General features: G+C 44.0%; 3 protein-coding genes across 4 annotated transcripts; 1 reads left to right on the top strand and 2 right to left on the bottom strand.

Moving 5' to 3' along the window:
* Nucleotides 1–309: 309 nt before the first annotated feature.
* LOC133918052 (uncharacterized) lies at nt 310–3,849 on the bottom strand. The gene is made up of 6 exons (XM_062361821.1): nt 3,786–3,849; nt 2,992–3,109; nt 2,126–2,417; nt 1,644–1,799; nt 1,187–1,332; nt 310–931 (listed from the first exon to the last, which is right to left on the bottom strand). Exons 1-6 carry the CDS (start codon nt 3,847–3,849, stop codon nt 724–726), a joined length of 984 nt encoding a protein of 327 aa, XP_062217805.1. The 3' UTR covers nt 310–723.
* On the bottom strand, nt 1,670–20,845 carry LOC133919610 (WAT1-related protein At3g45870-like). 2 transcript variants are annotated; one of them, XM_062364050.1, is made up of 7 exons: nt 20,539–20,845; nt 20,332–20,448; nt 19,985–20,249; nt 19,034–19,189; nt 18,581–18,732; nt 18,089–18,344; nt 1,670–1,799 (listed from the first exon to the last, which is right to left on the bottom strand). In XM_062364050.1, the coding sequence occupies exons 1-6, from the start codon at nt 20,811–20,813 to the stop codon at nt 18,119–18,121; spliced, it is 1,191 nt and encodes a 396-aa protein (XP_062220034.1). In that variant the 5' UTR covers nt 20,814–20,845; the 3' UTR covers nt 1,670–1,799; nt 18,089–18,118. The 2 variants fall into 2 exon arrangements, with proteins under 2 accessions (XP_062220034.1, XP_062220035.1); XM_062364051.1 differs by lacking the exon at nt 1,670–1,799 and adding an exon at nt 17,069–17,205.
* Nucleotides 4,277–6,422, top strand: LOC133919609 (9-cis-epoxycarotenoid dioxygenase NCED1, chloroplastic-like). Its single transcript, XM_062364049.1, has one exon. The coding sequence runs from the start codon at nt 4,393–4,395 to the stop codon at nt 6,340–6,342; it is 1,950 nt and encodes a 649-aa protein (XP_062220033.1). The 5' UTR covers nt 4,277–4,392; the 3' UTR covers nt 6,343–6,422.
* Nucleotides 20,846–21,323: the final 478 nt, after the last annotated feature.

Below are 21,323 nucleotides of genomic sequence, written 5' to 3'. Positions count from 1 at the left end.
AAAAACATGATTTTTTTTCGCAAAAATTCAAAACTCCGGTCGGTAACATTACCGCTGAACCTCGGTAACCGAGCTCCGGGATCCAGCATTCACGTACACGAATTATTGTACTGAAAAGGTAGTAGGACCCATACAATGGTCAATGCACGAAGATCTCACCTACCACTGGACCACAACAATGTTCAAATCGTTCTTGGATCCACCACAAGTCCGCAACATGGCGGGCAATGAACGCATACAGGGCCAATCTATCAGACAGACAGCACAGGGGACCACCGGACAATCGCACAATGATATGGAGTAGGGAACTGATAAAACAAAATTGATACGCATGTAAAATGCGTTAGGGCTTGAGACTCCACAGTGAGCTTACTATATATGAGACATGTTATGGACTGTGGACACTTCACTGATATACAGATTAACTTTTCCTCACTTGGAACATATGTCAGAGCTGGCTACAAATTTCATGTGTGTGTAGAAGAAATTTTAAAAGGAGATATGCTTTTGCTTTCACTTAGCCGGTAAAGCTGACTTTGTATTTGGTGTAAGTCTCACATAAACCTAATTGCTCCTAGGAGGGCACACGACATTCTTACAAGATAATACTACATATCTTCACTAGAATATTCTCTGCAGGATTTCACTCTTTCTAAAGCATGTTTTCTTGTATCTATAATCTCAGTAAGGGAGGTAATATCTCAGACTCAGATCATCAACTTCTCAAGATTCATGTGGCACATTCCACAGCCTAGCAAGAGATATAAAGGGCCCGGAGGCCAAGTTTCCACTCTTCAAGACATGAGAAGCACCGTCGCGAGATTCTGATGCACATTTTACATAAGATATTCCTATGCCAGTCAGCTTTTCTCTATGCCGTGCCCAGGTGACAAGGTATAAACCATAGATGATTAGAAGCCCTCCAATAATACTGCAAATAAACGACACAGATTATACATCAGAGTTCAGATCAAAAGAAATGAGAAACGTGAATCGCTAGAAGCCTAGATAAAAAATTGTAGTTCACTAATCAATGTTAGAATAAGAGTAGGACATCAATATAAAACATATTATGGTATTACATATTTACATGTAAGTAACTGACACTCTGGAACAGTATTCTTCGCACAAAAAGGAAAATGTTAAGTAATTAAAAAAGTAGAACAAGTGATAAAGTCATTCTTACCTTCCAAGGTAAATTGGGCTTCCCAGAAAAACCAATAGAGCAGAGACCACTGGCTGAAGAGGGTTATAAAGTGCCACCATAGCAGGGCCCAGAATTTTGTTGGACCATGTCAGTAAAACATAATTAAGAGCAGATGCCATGACTCCCTGGAATAAGGGAAGAAAATTTGAGTTTGAGTAGCAAAAACGTGCATCAACTACTTATTTTATGGCCAACATAGACTAGTGCAAAGTGCAAACAAAGTCTCCACCATTACACAGCATAGATGCAGAATCTCAATTCATAGTCTCATACATGAGATCCTACTCAATACACTGCATCAGTAGTTCAGCACCAAGTACCAACAGATAAGTTATCACATGCGTATGACAGCATGTGTATGTAATGATGTAAGAATGTAAGACATACAAAATGACACAGTCGCAACATATGAGAACAGTAATAATTGAAAGCTTACAGCATATACAACAGCAGCAAACTCAGATTGAGTCAAACTCCAATCGCCATTATCATTTGTTGCAAAAACTCCTGAAATAACCATTAAAATAGCTCCAAAAAGGTACGAGTATGCTGTCAGTGACAGACTCGAGGGATACTTCACCAAAATTGGAGCCTGGAATATCAACACATGAACAAGATAAGAATAATAAATAAGTGAGCTTTCTGCAAAACAAATTTACCATGTTGATGTTCAAGCACAAGTTTCGGCATACTGAAAGAGTGAAAGGCAAGATACAGAAGGCAGTCAAATGCAAGTATGCAACATAGATAACATTAATCGAAGAATGTCAGAGAGATGATCTCCTTTAATAAAGACCCAATGTTCATTACTACAAATCATCTATAACTGTTATCTAAAGGTGAGACCAAATTCAATATTGAATGCTCTGATGACCTGTTGGCTACACAGCATGAAGAGAAGCACACGGGGAGTCTCACCAGGGGGTTCTTGACGGGCGGGGAGATCTTGGCGGCGGTCGGCGACGAAGAGGAGGTTCGTCGCCGAAGATCGGAGCTCGACGGGTTCGCGTCTACGGCGACGGAGAGACGAAACCGACAGGCGGGGAAGCTTCCTGGGTAGCATGCGGTGCCGGAGAGGGGGTTAGTTGACCGCGGGAGGCTTCGGGCAATGCTATCGACGGCGAGGGGCGGCGGCGCTTTCCGGCGGTTGGCAAAACAGCAGCTCTGACGGCGAAGGGGCTTCGGCGGGCAGTGAAACGGATTCCCCACGCTTCGGCGAAGCTAGCGACGAGCTCGGACGCGACGGGGACGGCTCGGTGAGCTCAGCGGCGGCGGCGGCTATGGCGCTCGGCTTTCTCGGCAAATTGGGGCAGATGGGGCGGCGGCGCGCTGCGGGGTTGCTTTATAGGCGAGGGTGGGCGCGTCGGTTGCGCAGGCGCGGGCGCGAAGAGCGGGCATGCCGGCTGATTCGGAGCACGGCGGCTGCGGGATTGCGCAGATTCAGCGCGGGGGCGGCGCGGCGCGGCGGGGACGACAGCGCTGACGGGCGGGGCCCTCTGGTCAGCGGGCGAGCGCGGGGGCGGGCCAAAATCAAACGGGGGTTTGGGCTGGGCCAGAGCGATTTTAAACGGGCGTCACACTTTCTTGTTTGCATGGCTCGTGTGGGTTCCTACTTCCTATACTTGAGCTGTATGAATCATCGGATTCTTGCCATATATTGGTGGTGTTGCTTGCGCGCATTCGTTCAGCTGCGAACAAATATCTGACCCAAACCGAGGATGATGCTGGTGAACTGAAGTGGAGTGACTTTGTTTATATCTGCTTGCAGACTGGCATACAGTTACTCTCGGATGTTCTTGTCTACAACAAATTCCCTTGCAACAATTCCATATCCATGATCCTCTTCCTTTCTTTCTCTAGTTTTTTTTTCTTCTTGCTTATCTCTGTCTTTTTTCTGTGTACCTGTTCAATCAATTTGCGATTATCAATGAATCTATAAGGTTGAGAATCCTCTACCTTTTGCTTAACAAAATGATTCTTTAGACATCAGGATTATTCTTCCATAAAACAATATCAGGGAATACTCTTGTTCTGCCCGTGCTTCATATTTTGTTGGAGAAAAGAAACAGAGGGAATAGAGGACGATGGCGACGAAAGAGATAGTATCACAGATGAGTGGTGGCAGCCGAGGAGGCCACTTGAGTTGGAGTGCAAGGAATCCAAAGCTGACAATGACAGTGGGCCCGGTCGATCCACATCCAGATGGTAAGTGTTTTTTTGAAAGATGCTAAAACTGTTTTGGATAACTGATATATATGTATGCCTACAGGTTCACAGAAGTGTAGATATGCCCTTATAAGTTAGCCACTCCAAATCCTTGATAAATTGCAGAAAATATGCCTAGTTTCTAGGAAAATTTCTGAAAACAACACTTCGAATACATTCACGCTTGCCTGAAATTTAGGAGCCTGAATCAAGCGACGGTAACCGATGAGATTTATGGTTCGGGGAGGGACTCTTTGAGGTCATTGATGTACTTCCCAAGCATACTGGCTCAGTGGAGGAGGCAAGGTGGGGTGGGGTACGCGCTAGGTTAGTGTGGCGGGAGCTGTGGGAGCAGATACATCAGCGTATTTGCCTTTGGGGATGGGCGGGGTGGGGACGAACACAAACTCGATTGATAGGCGAGGGATTGTGGGCATGAGGGAGTCATCGGAAGGTTAAAGACGGCTATGAGCCATCGCCTGAAAAAAGTAAAAAAAATAGGCGATTGAAATATAGCAATTACTATAATACACATAGATAATGCTACAAATTGTTTCTTTCTGTCATACTTCCCTGAGTGCAGTTTTACCACATGTATGTGTATACCCGCATGTATTATCTCAAGGTCCGTTTGCTGTGAGATCGGTGCTTGCTTTGTGAGAGAAAAACTAGAAGGAAAACATTATGAGATCTTCTCCCTGCTAGCACGAATCTCAATGTCATATAAGTAACAGAGATAGTCGCAGAGTTGTTTTTCTCGTATATGAATGTTAAGCATATGCTTTGTAGGGACGTTTCGGATGACAAGGATCAATCACCAGTTCAAAGATTAGTATCTCCTGCCTATAAATAGCCACATTATGCCAGTGCAAGAGCACTACCAGTACGCAAATTGGCAAGCAGATTGCTACTCCAGCTGCTAGACCTAGACTGCGATCCAAATTAACACATATCGATCGGCAGATTGCAGAAATTGCAGAATGGAGAGAACACTGATCACCTCTAACCTCCGCATGTCTGATCTCTACCCTGTCACTGCAGCACTTGCTTCAAGATCATCTAGGAGGGTTCACTACATCTCCCCTGCCGCCTCTGCTGCTGCACAGAACTCCAGCTACAGGAAGAAGAAGAGCACCCCGTCCCCGCCGCCGTCTGCTGCCGCCACCGTCCTCACCTCCCCTCCGGCCACTGACAATGTTGAGTACACTACTCCGAAGCAGATCGAGAAACAGGAGCAGGAAGAGCCCGCTGTGGCCAAGATTAACAATTCAAGAATTGCTACTGCAAGGGCGGGCAGGGCATCATCCGCTGCGCCGAGCCAGGCGCAGGCTCGGCCTCGCCGCCGGCCTACCGCGGCAGCCGCTTCCCTGCCGATGGCGTTCTGCAACGCGCTGGAGGAGGTGATCAACACGTTCGTCGACCCGCCGGCGCTGCGGCCGTCGGTGGACCCGCGGAACGTGCTGTCGAGCAACTTCGCGCCCGTGGACGAGCTGCCGCCCACGCCCTGCCCCGTCGTGCGCGGCGCCATCCCTCGCTGCCTCGCCGGCGGGGCCTACATCCGCAACGGGCCCAACCCGCAGCACCTCCCGCGCGGGCCGCACCACCTCTTTGACGGCGACGGCATGCTCCACTCTCTCCTTCTCCCGACGGCGTCGTCGCCGTCGTCGGACCCCGTCCTCTGCTCGCGGTACGTGCAGACGTACAAGTACCTCGTGGAGCGCGACGCGGGCGCGCCGGTCATGCCGAACATCTTCTCCGGCTTCCACGGCGTGGCCGGGATGGTGCGCGGGGCCGTCGTGGCGGCCAGGGTGCTCACTGGGCAGATGAACCCGGCCGAGGGTGTGGGGCTCGCCAATACCAGCCTCGCCTTCTTCGGCGGCCGCCTCTACGCGCTCGGCGAGCCGGACCTGCCGTACGCTGTGCGAGTCGTCCCGGCCACCGGCGAGGTGATCACGCACGGCAGGTGCGACTTTGGCGGCCGCCTCGTCATGGGCATGACCGCGCACCCCAAGAAGGACCCCGTCACCGGCGAGTTGTTCGCGTTCCGCTACGGGCCTGTGCCGCCGTTCGTCACCTACTTCCGGTTCGACCCGGCCGGGAACAAGGGCCCCGACGTGCCCATCTTCTCCGTGCAACAGCCGTCGTTCCTGCACGACTTCGCCGTCACCGAGCGGTACGCCATCTTCCCGGAGATACAGATCGTCATGAAGCCAATGGACATGGTGGTTGGCGGAGGCGCGCCCGTGGGGTCCGACTCCGGCAAGGTGCCCCGGCTCGGCGTGCTCCCCAAGTACGCCACGGACGAGTCGGAGATGCGGTGGTTCGAGGTGCCGGGCTTCAACATGATGCACTCGCTGAACGCGTGGGAGGAGGCCGACGGCGAGCAGCTGGTGCTGGTGGCACCCAACGTCCTGTCCATCGAGAACATGCTGGAGCGCCTGGAGCTCGTGCACTCCTCCGTCGAGCTGGTGCGCCTCAACCTCCGCACCGGGGCCGTGTCGCGCACCCCGCTCTCGGCGGGGAACCTCGACTTCGGCGTCATCCACCCGGGCTACCTCGGCCGGCGCAACCGGTACGGGTACCTCGGCATAGGCGACCCCATGCCCAAGATCGCGGGGGTGGCCAAGCTCGACTTCGACCGCGCCGGCACGGGCGACTGCACCGTGGCGCGGCGCGACTTCGGGCCCGGGTGCTTCGCGGGTGAACCGTTCTTCGTCCCCGACGACGTCGAGGGGGACGGCAACGAGGACGACGGCTACTTGGTGTGCTACGTCCACAACGAGCGCACGGGCGAGAACCGGTTCGTGGTGATGGACGCGCGATCGCCGCAGCTGGACATCGTCGCAGAGGTGCAGCTGCCGGTCCGCGTCCCCTACGGCTTCCACGGCCTGTTTGTCACGCAGGCCCAGCTCCGGTCACAGCAGCCATGATCGTAGCATCATGCATGCGTCCAGTGTACGTTGGGCTCGCAGGATTCCAAGACAAACACACAAGGGCGTGTTTGGATGGTCGGCTCTCCTCGTATTTGCATCTGCGCGTGCAAACGTATCTGCTCAGCGCGTGTTTGGTTGCTCTCTCATCTGCATCCGCCCGTGCAAACGCATGGAGCGAGTCTGGCTCCACGCGTACGGAATCGGGCGTACATGTCGGGACTGGCTCGCTCGGTGCAAAAACGCTGTGCATGATAATTTTTTATTTAACTTTAGATTTTATTTAGTGGTACAAGAGTGATCCAAAAATTCTAAATATTTTCGTGAGCAAACTGGAGCTCACTAGCAACCAATTTTAATTAATTTGATCCAAAAAATCTTAGTCAATATTTAATTTAAATTCTTCAAAAATCATAAAAAATTCGCTAATATTCTTATCGTGTGATATACTAATTTATAAAAATATTTTCAACCTAGTTTATTTGGTAAAAAAGTGAGTTTCTTTGTAATGCAACGTATACTCATGCGAGCAACCAAACACAATCTTTTCTCAGCCAGACTCAGCATATGCAGCCAACCAAACAGACTCTCATGCATCAACTCAGCCTGCATGACTCATACGAACCAGGCTGAGGACATTCAGGCAACCAAACATACCCTAAGTGAATACTGAATAGTTCATAGTACTAGTCAGGGTTAAAAAAACCATCGGTAACCGCCCAAAAATCGCGGTTACCGACCTTCTTGGTCCGTTCCGGTTTCAGAAACCGAACCGTAACCGAAATTTCAATTCAAAAAATTCGAAAAAATAAAAAAATTCAAAAAAAATTCAAAAAAAATCTTAAAAAACTAGACACAATTCTAAGACCTTCTTTGAAAATGTTTTTCAAAAATAATATCGTTTGCATCATATTCTATAGGGAGAAAGTTTAAAAAAAATAAATAAAAATTGAAGCGTGCGGCTCAGTTATTAACTCACGTTAAGGAAAAGTGTAACATGTGAACACATATTTTTATTGTATAAAACGTATTTTAAGAGAACCTTTAAAATTGATTTCACTTTATTTAGAGTTTTATTAAATTCTCTATGATTTTTACAAAGTTCACAAGCATAAAGTGAATATGTTAAGAAACAGCACTGTAATTAACTTTTTCATGTCTAGTATTATTTTTTCTACGTAAATCATAGTATAAATAAGCTAATGAAAGTGGTTTCACTAATTTTTGAGGTATGATGGGTCAGTTATGAATTAATCTAGTCGCAACACATTTACACAATCATGCATGTTACAATAACTAATTCATGAGTTCATGTATTTTTAAAAGATATAGGATCATGTAAGAAGACTAACAAAAGTAGTTTCATGATTTTTGGATTAGCAAAGAGTAAACTATGCATTTAACTTGGTTTAACAAATAAAATTTCTCACAGAAAATTTTGAACTTTTTAATGAGTATAAATACTTTTATCATGTAGATCATGTTATAAGGAAGCCAAAAAAATTTGTTTCACTTGATTTGAAGCTCAGATGAATTAGTTATTGATTTTACAAGATTGAGCCCTTTTTTAGGTTTTTTGTTGAACTGCGTTGAAATTCGATAAAACCGTTCGATAAATCGATAAAACCGAGCGGTTACCGACCCAAACCGCTCGGTAACCGACCAAATAAAAAATACGAGAAAATCGTTCGGTAACCAACCCAAACCGCTCGGTAACCGACAAAAACATGATTTTTTTCGCAAAAATTCAAAACTCCGGTCGGTAACGTTACCGCTGAACCTCGGTAACCGAGCTCCGGTCGATAACGTGAACCTTGGTACTAGTACGAAGAGCTCTAGATCATCCAGCATTCACGTACACGAATTGTTGTACTGAAAAGGTAGTAGGACCCATACAATGGTCAATGTAGAGTTGATATGAAATCACGAAGATCTCACCTACCACTGGACCACAACAATGTTCAAATCGTTCTTGGATCCACCACAAGTCCGCAACATGGCGGGCAATGCATGCATACAGGGCCAATCTATCAGACAGACAGCACAGAGGACCACCGGACAATCGCACAATGATATGGAGTAGGGAACTGATAAAACAAAATTGATACGCATGTAAAATGCGTTAGGGCTTGAGACTCCACAGTGAGCTTACTATATATGAGACATGTTATGGACTGTGGACACTTCATTGATATACAGATTAACTTTTCCTCACTTGGAACATATGTCAGAGCTGGCTACAAATTTCATGTGTGTGTAGAAGAAATTTTAAAAGGAGATATGCTTTTGCTTTCACTTAGCCGGTAAAGCTGACTTTGTATTTGGTGTAAGTCTCACATAAACCTAATTGCTCCTAGGAGGGCACACGACATTCTTACAAGATAATACTACATATCTTCACTAGAATATTCTCTGCAGGATTTCACTCTTTCTAAAGCATGTTTTCTTGTATCTATAATCTCAGTAAGGGAGGTAATATCTCAGACTCAGATCATCAACTTCTCAAGATTCATGTGGCACATTCCACAGCCTAGCAAGAGATATAAAGGGCCCGGAGGCCAAGTTTCCACTCTTCAAGACATGAGAAGCACCGTCGCGAGATTCTGATGCACATTTTACATAAGATATTCCTATGCCAGTCAGCTTTTCTCTATGCCGTGCCCAGGTGACAAGGTATAAACCATAGATGATTAGAAGCCCTCCAATAATACTGCAAATAAACGACACAGATTATACATCAGAGTTCAGATCAAAAGAAATGAGAAACGTGAATCGCTAGAAGCCTAGATAAAAAATTGTAGTTCACTAATCAATGTTAGAATAAGAGTAGGACATCAATATAAAACATATTATGGTATTACATATTTACATGTAAGTAACTGACACTCTGGAACAGTATTCTTCGCACAAAAAGGAAAATGTTAAGTAATTAAAAAAGTAGAACAAGTGATAAAGTCATTCTTACCTTCCAAGGTAAATTGGGCTTCCCAGAAAAACCATAGACAATAGAGCAGAGACCACTTGCACTAGGTCGACACCCCCACCACCAGCCGTTGCATTCATTCGCATTTATTCCTCTGACGAACTTATTCAGAATCATCCCCCCGGCCGAATCTCTAAAAAGGGGCCTCTCGGGATCCCTGCGACAGGAGTTAATCCTCCGACAGCCGCCGCCGCCACCTCCCCTCTTCACCCTCGCCTGTCTAATCTTGAGCCAATGACTTAGATCAGATCGGGCTGAAGGGGTATCTCCCCAGTCCATCATAGGCCATGGGCATGGTCCACGGGCTCGCTCCACAGGCCAGTCTATGTAAGAGTATAATCAATCGAATCACTTCTAGATCTATTGATGTAAGCAATAGCTTTTGCATATGCTTGATATCATTTTGTGCAATTTTTGTTTTCGTTGTAACGCAGGGGTAAAATGACAATGATGTCACCTAGAGAGGGGCTGAATAGAAGTTTTTACAAAATTCGTCCCCTTTTTTTGTTGGTCTCAACTTGTAGCGGAAAAAAAACTAACGGAATTTTCACAAGTGAAAATCATAAATATGCTAGGCTCAACTAGTGCACAATCACCCATAAAATTGTGGATGTCACAATCCTAGGGTACCAAATTTTACTCAAATCTAGCAAAAGATATGCAATAAAACTCAAAAAGAAAATCCTGAAAAAACTGTTCATCCGGATACTATGGGTTGACCCGGATACTCCGGGTTCAGATTATACAGGATTTAGAGTTTTCGGGTTGACTTGGATACTCCGGGTTTACTACATAAAGAACTTGAAACTGAAATTAAAGTATGTCTAAAGAGTTCTAGCTCAAACCAAATGAAGTCGTATATTCCAAGTGATGATTCCAAGTAGATCCACGGAGAATATAAAATCAATTTCACACGAACAAGTAGATCGAGTAATATGCATAAATATTGAGCAAGAACATAATAACAAGGAAACAAGGGAGAAGATAGAATATGTGTTTCCCAAAGTTCGGATATCTCCTCTAGAGGTTCCTACGTCTCCGTTGAGGGACTCGGTCACATTTGAGCCTGGTCTCTCTCAACCCTTTTCCTCTCCAAGGTTGGTCACAATTGAGTTTAGCTTCACTCTTAATTTCTTCCCTTCCGGAGGCAAAATCGAAGCCTTGATAAACTTCCAGCGGCACACCAAAACCTTGGGTGCTCACTGGCAACGCCTAGCCGCCTAGGAGCTCAAAGTTCCAAGAGTAAGAGATGCGATGATGAACTTCTTACCGATGAACTCGAGTGCTCAAGATGGGATTTAACTCACTTGCACTCAATCTTTCAATCTCACAATACAACTCACTTTTTTTTTCTCAAATGACTCACTAGATTGGAGTGAGAGGAAGTTCTTTTGACTCTAGAAGGTTTTTCTTTCGTGCCCAAGCAGTAGCAACAAAAAATGGAGGTGAGAGGGTATATATACCAACCCCCGAAACTAGCCGTTACACAGCTTTTTGTACTGATCTGGACTATTCGAGTCAACCTAGAGTCTCTGGGTTTGCACTAGAACGCATAATTGAGAGCCATAGCTAGAGTAAAGTTTGGAGACTCCGGTCACCTGAAGTATTCGGGTCAACTCAGGGTATCCGGGTGAAACACTCAGGCCCTAATAGACCATTTGGCTCGGAGCTAAACCCATAAACTCCGGCCAACCCGGAGTATCCGGGTCAACTCGGAGAGTTCGAGTTCAACACAACCGACTTTTTGAAAACAACAATAACTTTTGATCCCAAAGTTCGATTTTGACAATTTTGAACTCTATGAAAAGTTTATTCAAAGGGCTATATATCCCAACTGAATTCCTGATCTCAAACACATAGGATCAAACTAGGAACACTCTGAAACCTAATTCGAACAATTCCACACTTTCCGCACCGGGCTCCTTAAGCTAACTCTCACTTTGGGTTAGTTAGAAAACTCTTGAGCACCAAGACACGACAATTAGCTCTATATAGCATACCTCTTAATAGTGCGGCATACCTATACTCAAATTCAAATGTAAAACTCGTTTGAACCAATTTGAGCCTTTGAAAACTTTCAAGTACCGGTTTTCTCTTTCAAACCTTGAGGGTTGCCAAGTTCCATATAATGTTCACTCCATATCTTCTTGATTCTTCATATGATCGATGCGAGTCACCCATAACTTCCCATAGCCTCACATGATCAATTGGCACAAAGCCTTCACTCGCTCTTTACAATCGATTTAGTCCTTCGACGTCAAGCCATTTTCTTGTCCTTCACCACGAAATGGTCTATCGCAGCCGAGTCTTGCTTGCCCTTTACCATCTTACCATAGAAAATAATTTTGTTTCCGATATTTTCAATAAATTCACTTTATCATATATGGAGTCTAATCTCGTTCTTCACTCTTGGCATATATGATTTTAATTCAACTTATGTCTTCTTATGGATTCTAATCCCAACTAACTCTTAAGCATAAAACACACGAGTTAGTCCATAAAACTTTATTGACAATGGTATACCTTTAATTACTTGATCTTCACAAGTAATTTAACATTCACGCTTATCGCCAATCTTATATGAGTTTCTCTTTTCGAGCATCACCTAGAGCTTATTCATCTTGATGTATATCTCTCCTTGCATCACCTATGGAATAACCTACTAACAATTCTCAATAGCGTTGTTAGTTCATAAGTATTGTCATTAATTACTAAAACCACACATAAGGGCTATATGCACTTTCAATCTCCCCCATTTTGATAATTAATGACAATCTCACTAGATGATTATATTTGACATAATTTTAAAGTTCTTAGTATACATTTAATCCAAAGATAAATGTATAGAAATGACAAGTTTTGGAAACATAAAAGGATCACAAAGACATTTTAGGTTTCCCAAACTAGCTTTACTAACATCAAACTCCATAAAAGTTTTCATGTTAGTCAACATAGTAAACTCCCCCACAATTCATGCATGTGTGAATGAATTTTAAATATCACTGTATATATTGTCTATCTCAAATTTTAGATGAAATTTCTTTTATACATATCAAGCAAGCATGATAGAGTATGTATGAAGATGAATATGGTCATGCAAAACAAAACAACTTCCAAAAAAGAGTTGCATAGTTTTGTTTTTGAAACTCTCCAAAATGACATCCTCTTTACAAACATATGAGATTACAAATTCTCCCCCATAAGTAAAACCCTCTTACAAAATATAACATCTAGTCCAAATTCTCCCCCAATTGACATCAATACCAAAATGGAATCATCAAAACAAATTCTCTCCTAATTGACGTCAAATTGATAGAATCATGAAGGACTTGCTAAAAGAGAAAATTTCCCAAAAATCTTTTGACTGTCAAAAGGAAATTCTCTCCAAAGTACATTAGCTCTATTCAAAAAAGGAATCATCGAAAGCTAGTGCAATATCATGTATAGTGTAAACTCCTTATGATATGTGCATTTATCATAATTTGAGTTAAACCAAATACACTTATCCAATTATGAACTACATGAGGAGAACAAGCTATACAATAGGTCAAAGATATTTAAACAGATGCCAAAAGAGATTTCAAAAAGATACCAATTGAAATATGAAATACCAATTGAGATAGATACCAATTGAAACAAATTCAATTTGAAGACGAGTCAAGCATGAGTCCAAGATTAGGCACAAAATTAAATATAGTAAAATAGTTGACATTATAACAAATATCTCGTTTAGCACAAAATATCAACATCCCATAAGCATACATATTTAATAAGGCCAAACAAACCGAACAAAAAACCTTAAGCAAAAGATTTTACGATTTTCATCAATATTACATATAGGAGTAGCTCAAGGATTTGATATGGATTTTTTTCATATTTGAAATTAGATGAATCATAAACATGACTATAAAGTTCCCACAAAAATATGCTATTTCAAATTGCTCATATTTGCATTAAAGAGGTTTTTAAGTACTTGTATGAAAAATAAATTTTTGCAAGTTATTTTCATGCTATCATGTTGAATGCATAAATTAGAATTAGTTACCAATGAGAGGGTATTGGATTGATATAGTAGATCAATGTTCATCCTTACTTGATTTTACTTTGATATGACCGTTCTTTATAATTCCAATTAAAGTTGAAGAAGATGATCTTTTGCATACTAATTGAAAGATGAAGACTTTCTTCATGAATTCTAATTGAAATGATCTTCTATTTGATGGAGCTTTCATTATGATTAATCCAAGCTTCCAATATATCTCAACTGTACCTAAAACTCATTTAAGCACAATTTGATCCCTAAACTAATTGGGTCTGTAAAGGTTAGTGAAACCTACCACATAGAGTAATCTCTCTAATAACTTATGCATATTGATATGATATGGAAATGATAACAAATGAAGTTCATACCAATAGATCGATAACAATTGAAAATATACGAATGAAGGTATATACCAATTGAAATCAAATGAAAGCTCTATGCACCTTTTAAACAATAAAAGCACTTGAGACATGCTTACTTTAAATGTAGGATCAAAGAAAGCAAACATTCTATAGATTTTAACATTTAAGTCAAACAATCATACTCGTCACTTTCAAGATCCAAAAAGATATAATTTGGACAAAAATAGCATATAAAAATTGAAGATACCAAATGAAAGATAAAATACCAATAATGATGTCTAAATTACATCTAAGACCAAAAGATCAACAAATGCTCACTCACAAAGTTTAACTAAAGAACTAAGTGAATGAATTGAGCATATAGAGAAATGAATAAGTTCCAAATATGCTCAAAAACTTATCTCAAACGAGTATATTAAACAAGATACAAGCATTGAGATAACAAGATTCTATGAACTCCAAGAGTAAAGTTTCCTTGAAGAAAATAATATTCCTATCATAGGAAGTAAATGAAATCTTTCACAAAGAAAGAAATCACTTAGAAGCAAAATTTGAAATAAAGATGATCAATAAGGATTACCACTTGTATTACTACCAATTGTAAGAAAATAATGGTATATGGAGATTTCATAACCCAGTCTGGCAACATGTCATCCTCGACCCCTGGTCGGGCGTAGGTTCCCTGGAATTTGGCGACGAACTAGTCGCACAGGTCCTCCCAGGAGTGAACCGACCCGCGAAGGAGATTCATCAACCAAGATCGAGCGGAACCGGTCAGAGCAATAGGAAAGTAGTTGGCCATAACCTTCTCGTGTACTCCGACGGCCTGCACCATGGTGGTGTAGATCTGTAGGAACTCTTCCGGGTTGATCGAGACGTCATAATTTTCGGCTAGGATCGGCCAGAATTTGTCCGACCAGCGCACCTCCCGTAGCCTGGCAAACAGGGCATTACACCATGTCCCGTAATGGGACGCTACTCGTTGCTGAGCGGTGGCGCGTGTCCTAGGGGAGAGGCAGCGGTCTTTGGGTCTTGGCGATAGGGTGGAGCCGTTCGATGCCTCCTTGCAGGGGGGAAGGCGTACGGTAGGGCTGCCCTTTTCTAGCACCCGTTGGGCCTTGTTCTCCTCCTCTCTAGTGGCCACCTGGCTCTGGATTATGCCACGAAGGTCACGTAGGCACAAGGAGTCGCGTAGGTCGGAGGGTTGGCCATCCCGACTTGGTGGTGGTCAACGGGTACTCCCCGTGGTTGGGGGAGCACGAGACCTATTCCGTCGCGGGCCCGGCTGTGACCCATGGCGAACGCGACCCTCACCGGACCTCACGACAGGCGCGATGCATGCCGACGTGGTCTGGCACCAGGCGGTCTTTACCGGGAGGGCGAGATTATGTAGCCAAGGTGCCACCGGCGAGCCCTCCGGCACGGGCACTGGCGGGTGGCTGAGGAGAACCCGTAGGGTTTGGAGGTTCTGCGCTGGCGTCATGGTCTTGTAGTTGAGACGCTGGGCGCGGAGCGGCGATAGGTCGCAAGATGGGGAGCCCTCAGTGTTGGGGCGGCGTGATGGTCTAGGTGAAGACGCCACCATAGAAAATACCCTGTGCAGGGGCTCTTCGGGACGGTGCTGGGAATGCTGGGGTTGTCTTGAAGCACCTGCCTATTCGATGTCAGGCTGGTTTCCCTCTGGGCAAAAAGCCGGGGGTTCGTCGCCGGTGTTTGAGGTGTGAGGCCCTTCAGCGCTCCCCGCAGAATGGGCCACCATGCAGACCTCGAGTTGGGTCTCGGAGCTTCTTGATTCTAGCTCGATGTCCCATGCCTAGAGTACACCTGGTTCGTCTGGATGGTACCCCATGACGAATACGTCACGACGGCTGGGGTCCTCGGAACGGGACTCAGTGGTTGCCGTGGATTTGGTCATGGGTAGCCTAATCAAGTTTTTTCAAACTTGCGGAAACGACGAAAACGTGCCTCCCCTACATGGCGCGCCAAATGTCGAGGGTAAATCCCTGATAGTGATTCCGTGGTATGCTCGACTGTGGGTGCGTGAACCGTGTTTCAAAGACTGGGCGTGTCTATATGTAGGCGATGGGTTCGGAGACACAAGGGGTTATATAGGTTTGGGTCTCCTGGATGATAACAACCCTACATCCTGTGTTTGTGCTATTGTAGATCTGAGCTGGTTACAGATGATATTCTAGCTGGTTGCCCGGAGCCCTCTCCTCCTTGAATGGGTCCTCATCCCCTTATATAGTAGGGATGAAGGAGGACTTACATGTTGGCCCTACAAGATGGCTTCTGCCCGTTTTAATATCTAACTCAAATCATCATTGTGGAGGACCAGGCATGCCCACCTGCCAGGATGACGTCGTATGTCGTGCCGTCGTGCGCCGTCGTGACCAGGCCTGAAGAGTCCTACTTCACAACATTTAATGCGACGAGATGGATCGATGCCCTTCTGCACCGTCCCCGTCCATTTGCATCTCCACATCGTTCCCAATAACGTCTCATCTGCCGCCCAGCGCTGCATCGGTCTGTGAAGCCTCACCTTGTAGCCTTTTATCGCTACGGGATGGGACAATACTACCTCCCTTGCACCACCCATGACTTTATTTGTCGGAGCCGGCGCCTGGTGACGAAATGCATTTGAGTGCATTCCAGCAAAGGCATCTCGGATGGGTGTATAAAATTTGGCCCCGCGACCAGTGGGGCTGGTCACGAGAGGTCTTGTCCTGGCCATAGTAATCCTATCCTGGTTGTCTGAATGACCAGTTTTTCGAAAGTATGTTCCCCTGGTTGCTTACACCCTTTGTGGGATCTGTTTAGTCAGGGTACCTTTTTACTTAATACGCTGTCAGATCCTAATCCCAACTCACTCTCAAGCATAAAGCACATGTAGTCCATAAAACTCTATTGACAATAGCATACATTTAGTTACTTGATCTATACAAATAACTTAGCCTTCATTCTTCAAACTTCTTTTTCTTATGAACATCACTAAGATCTCAATGACTTTGATGCAATTCTTTGAACTCATGATATTTCTCAATGAATCCATACTTGATTGCTTATGCATCTCCTATGAAATAACCTAATAACAATTCTCAACATCATTATTAGTCTATAGATATTATCATCACTTACCCGAGCATCACCTAGAGTTCATTAATCTTGATGCATATCTTTCCTCCATGCATCACCTATGGAATATCGTACTAACAATTCTCAATAACATAGTTAGTCTACAGGTATTGTCATTAATTACTAAAATCGCACATAAGGGCTAGATGTACTTTCAGTTATCCCGAGCCATTCGTACCTCTGATATTGCGCAAGCAGCGATCCCATACTGTTCAAGAGCTCTTGGCCATCTGATTGTTTTTAATTTCCTGGCCGCCAGGTCCCGTAGTGGCGATCTAGCGTTGTCGCGTGTTATGGTCGGAGAGCCAATCTGGCGGGGGTCCATTGTTGGTCGTGAAATCCTATAAAACAAAGAGTCCGATCTTTTTAACTTTTTGAAAAACTTACAAGTAATATTCTATACTTGTTCAAAAGGTTCTGAAAAATAGAAAAACATATCGTCTCCAAGCCGTTTCATAAAACTTGCGCAGCAGAGCGATGTTTTAGGAGTTATGTAATTTACGACCATTCTCTATTGCTAGTACCTTTTAAGTTAATAAATAATAATAGAGATTATGCACCTCCATAGTCCGTAGCTAAAATCCTGACCGAATCCAAATATTTCTTATGCCACACATAACATCACAGTAGTAGTTCGAACTTAGAAGCTTATAAACAAACAACTGAGCTGACTCAGCTGAACAATGTATGAAGGTAGTTTATGATGCCGATGGGGCAGTTAGATCATGGCTGACACCCGTCCTGCTTATTGTCAAACTAACACTATCCCACTTAGTACTCTGTTCCAAATTTTCAAGGCCAAGTCAAACAGTCATATTCTACCTAGAGCAAGTCCTTTTTTTAATGAACAGTTTTGTACGCTTATTAGCAGTCAGCATATGTTTTCTAATAAGATGCTAGTCCTTTCCCTGAAATACTGTACAAAAGTTCATATGTATGTAGGAATTTGACAGGGTACATACTGCTGCTTTCACTTGGCAGGTGGAGCTGACTTTGCATCTAGTGCAAGGATCATATATCCATTTAACCTAATAGTGTTGTTAAGTCTCACAAAACCAAATGAACACAAACCTAACTTGTATAAGTCTCGTTTGTGCTTACATAAAACTAACTGCTCCTAGGACGACAGGCAACATTGTCGAGACAACCCTACCAATACCTCTTCAGCACTTTCACTCTTTGTAATGCATGTTTCTGCATCTATATTCTCAGTAAGGGAGGTACCTAAAGGAAGAAGATGCTGGATAGCTCAGACTAAGACCACAAAACCACCAACTTCTCAAGATGTACATTCCACATCCTAGAAAGAGATATGAAGGACTCGGAGGCCAAGTTTCCACTCTTTACGACTTGAGAATCACTGTCACGGGTTTCCAATGCACATGTTACATAAGATGCTCCAATGCCGGTCAGCTTTTCTTTATGTCGGGCCCAGGTGACAAGGTACAAACCAGAGATGATTAGGAGCCCGCCAATAATACTACAAATAAGAATTCAGATCAAAGGAAATGAGACACATTAATTGCTACAAACAAAAATATAGCTCAATGATCAATGTTAGAACAGGAGACACACATAAATATGTAACATTTTATTTTATGCATATCTACATGTAAGTAGGTGAGGCTTTGGAGTCTGGAACAATATATTTCACATTAAAAGAAAGAAGATATAAAAAAAGAAAAGGTGCCTAACAAGTAACAAACTTATTCATACCTTCCAAGGTAAATTGGGCTTCCCAGAAAAAGCATCGACAGTATAGCAGAGAGCACTGGCTGAAGAGGGATATACAGTGCCACCATAGCAGGGCCAAGAAGTTTGTTGGACCATGTTAATAAACAGTTATTAAGAGCAGACGAAATAACACCCTGGAATAAGGGAGAAAAAAGTTGAGTTTGAGTAGAAAAATATTCGCGCATCACATGCATCAACCTTTTATTTTATGTCCTACAAAGACTAGTGCAAAGTGCAACCAGTAGTGTCTCCTCCATTGCACAAGTGCACAAATAAGATGCAGAATCTCACTTCATGGTCCCATATATGGGATGCAATTCAATGCACTGCATTCAGCAGTAGCAGAAAATTCACACACATACGATGCAGGAAATGCAAATTGCAGAATGCGACACTAATTACATATGGTAACAGTAAATTTAATGGAAATCTTACAGCATATACAACAGCAGCAAACTCTGATTGAGTCAGAGTCCAGTCGTCTTTATCATTTGTTGCAAAAACTCCAGAAATGACCATCAGAATAGCTCCAAATAAGTATGAGTATGCTGTCAGTGACAAGCTCGACGGATACTTCACCAAAATCGGAGCCTGAAACAGCATTATAGCAACAGTGAAAAAGATAATTTGCAAATGGAATTCTAGCACATTTATATCCAAGAAAGGCAAGATATAAAACTTGAATTCAAATTCAACATAAATGTAAGGTTAATCCAAGAACGTTAGACAAATGATCTCCTCTATAAAGAAAAATATTTATGATCGTTACAGATGAGCATAATTTGTTCAGTCCATGGGAAATCATTTTTTACTGTTCTCCAAAGCTCAGACCAAATTCAATATTGAATGTTGTGATGGCCAGTAGGTGACGCAGCATATAGGATGTGCCCATTCTAGGAAGAGAAGTAAGCCAACCCATGTTTTGTCATGCTATTTCAAGAGAGTTTGTTTACGGTCCCTGTGAGGTACCACTAAAATTATACCCTTGGAGGTACCGAAATTTGGTACCTCCCAACTCCCGAGGGTAAAAACGTTCATTTCAAGAGGATGAGGGGGGAAAGCTATTAGTGAACTGTTTAAGACTGAGGACTTGTATGTGTGGGGGGAATTTGGATCTAGATCGTTAGCATTTAGTTCAGATTTGAACTAGACCCTAAAAAGCTCCAAGAGCAACCCATCTAATCCAAACAAGGGATAGAATGTTCTCGAGTTTTTATGCCATCTAAAGCCATTCTCTTAAGTTACTGAACTAATTTACAGAGGCTTGCTGAACTTGTGATGCGCCTATGTTTGATCATAAATTAAAGTTTCCAAGCGTACCAATCGAGATGAACATCGAAGTGCATAAGCAAAAGAGTGTATTGGGAGCCAGCAAATGACAAATACCTGCAATGCGAAATAAGTAGCCATACAAAGACAGTTCCCTATCAAGCACAGCACTCCAATGTTCCACTTTTGCAGCCCAAACGACCCGGCTGCCTCAGGCTGTGACATGGCGGGCATGGCACCGTGACTATCAAGCTCGAGCTCGCCGCTACCAAACACCGCCGGCCCTCTGTACAGCACCATGAGGACAGCACCGAGCACACAGACGATGGTGCCACCAATCTTGGCCCGGCCCTCATTTGAGACCAAGCTCACCGTTTCAGTCCTGAAAAACGCACAGTTTTTAAGTTCATATCAAATAGAATCGTGAATTTGAGTGTATTGCAATGAGCGAGCGAGAGGCTGACGCCATGATGACGGCTAAGATGAAGGTGAAGACAGGAATGGACGGCTGAATGGCGGCGGCGTAGGTGGGGTTGGTGTAGCTGAGGCCGAGCAAGAACAGCAGCTGGTTGGCAAAGATGCTGCATTGCAAACACACACAGGCGTCAAAACAGATTTCACAAGGCACAGCAGCATCATTCATCCCAAATTCCCGCTGAGAACGGGCTTACCCTGTGAGCCCGAGGATGAAGAAGGAGCCGAGGAGGCGCCAGGTGAGAGGTGGCAGCGCCTTGGCGGGCGAGCCACGGTGTTGGAAGAAAGCGAGGGGGGCGAGGACGGAGAGGGCGAGCAAGTCGCGGAAGACGCAGAAGACGACGCGGTTGACGCCGACGTTGAGCGCCAGCTTCGCGATGACGTGGTACCCTGCGTTGATGAGCTGCGCTCCCACCATTGCCGCGTGCGCCCGCCTACCGTCACCGTCCCGCTCCCCGGTAGGCATCGCCATCGCCGCCAATGCCGATCTCCCCTCGCCTCCGGTTGTCGTCTTGAACTCCAGTGTAGTAGAAGCGTTTACTTACTCTTATGTCCGTTGGGCCGTTGGGCTGGGCTTCTTCGTTGGTCCAGTTGGCTGGGCCAGTTGTTGAGCTGAGCCCAATAATGAGGGCTGCAACAGTTTGCCCTCTCGCTGAAGGGCCACATGGGCTGAGCTCCTTTCACCCTCGGACAGTACAAAATCCTTGAACTTCTTTATTTAATCTTCATTTATGCGGATGTCTATAACCTTTATACCATCAAATATTTAATCTCCATTAGTGATGTAACTCTCCTAACATTAATTATTAAAACAATTTTGTATGACTATATATATATATATATATATGATAAAAGACAACAAGAATATTTGATTTTATCTTTCACTCTTTTTGTTCTCTATATTCTTGCATACCAATTTTCAATAGTCAACAAATAGTTAATATATAACACATTATCAGCACAACTATCTCTATAAGCTATC

This window comes from Phragmites australis, chromosome 5 (assembly GCF_958298935.1).
Source record: "Phragmites australis chromosome 5, lpPhrAust1.1, whole genome shotgun sequence".
Lineage (NCBI taxonomy): Eukaryota > Viridiplantae > Streptophyta > Magnoliopsida > Poales > Poaceae > Phragmites > Phragmites australis.
Note: the sequence above shows the minus strand (reverse complement) of the source record. Positions and strands in the feature narration are given on the sequence as shown.

Excerpts from the sequence above, each read along its gene's own strand:
- LOC133919610 (XM_062364050.1), bottom strand. The coding sequence starts at position 20,813 with ATGGCGATGCCTACCGGGGAGCGGGACGGTGACGGTAGGCGGGCGCAC. Across the intron at positions 20,250-20,331 it reads ATCTTAGCCGTCATCATGGC|GACTGAAACGGTGAGCTTGG; the intron begins GTCAGCCTCTCG and ends TGCGTTTTTCAG. Across the intron at positions 18,345-18,580 it reads AGCCCAATTTACCTTGGAAG|TATTATTGGCGGGCTCCTAA; the intron begins GTATGAATAAGT and ends TCTTATTTGTAG.
- LOC133919609 (XM_062364049.1), top strand. The coding sequence starts at position 4,393 with ATGGAGAGAACACTGATCACCTCTAACCTCCGCATGTCTGATCTCTAC.
- LOC133918052 (XM_062361821.1), bottom strand. The coding sequence starts at position 3,849 with ATGCCCACAATCCCTCGCCTATCAATCGAGTTTGTGTTCGTCCCCACC. Across the intron at positions 3,110-3,785 it reads CACCCCGCCCATCCCCAAAG|GTACACAGAAAAAAGACAGA; the intron begins GCAAATACGCTG and ends TTGATTGAACAG. Across the intron at positions 1,800-2,125 it reads CGCCCGTCAAGAACCCCCTG|GCTCCAATTTTGGTGAAGTA; the intron begins GTGAGACTCCCC and ends TTGATATTCCAG.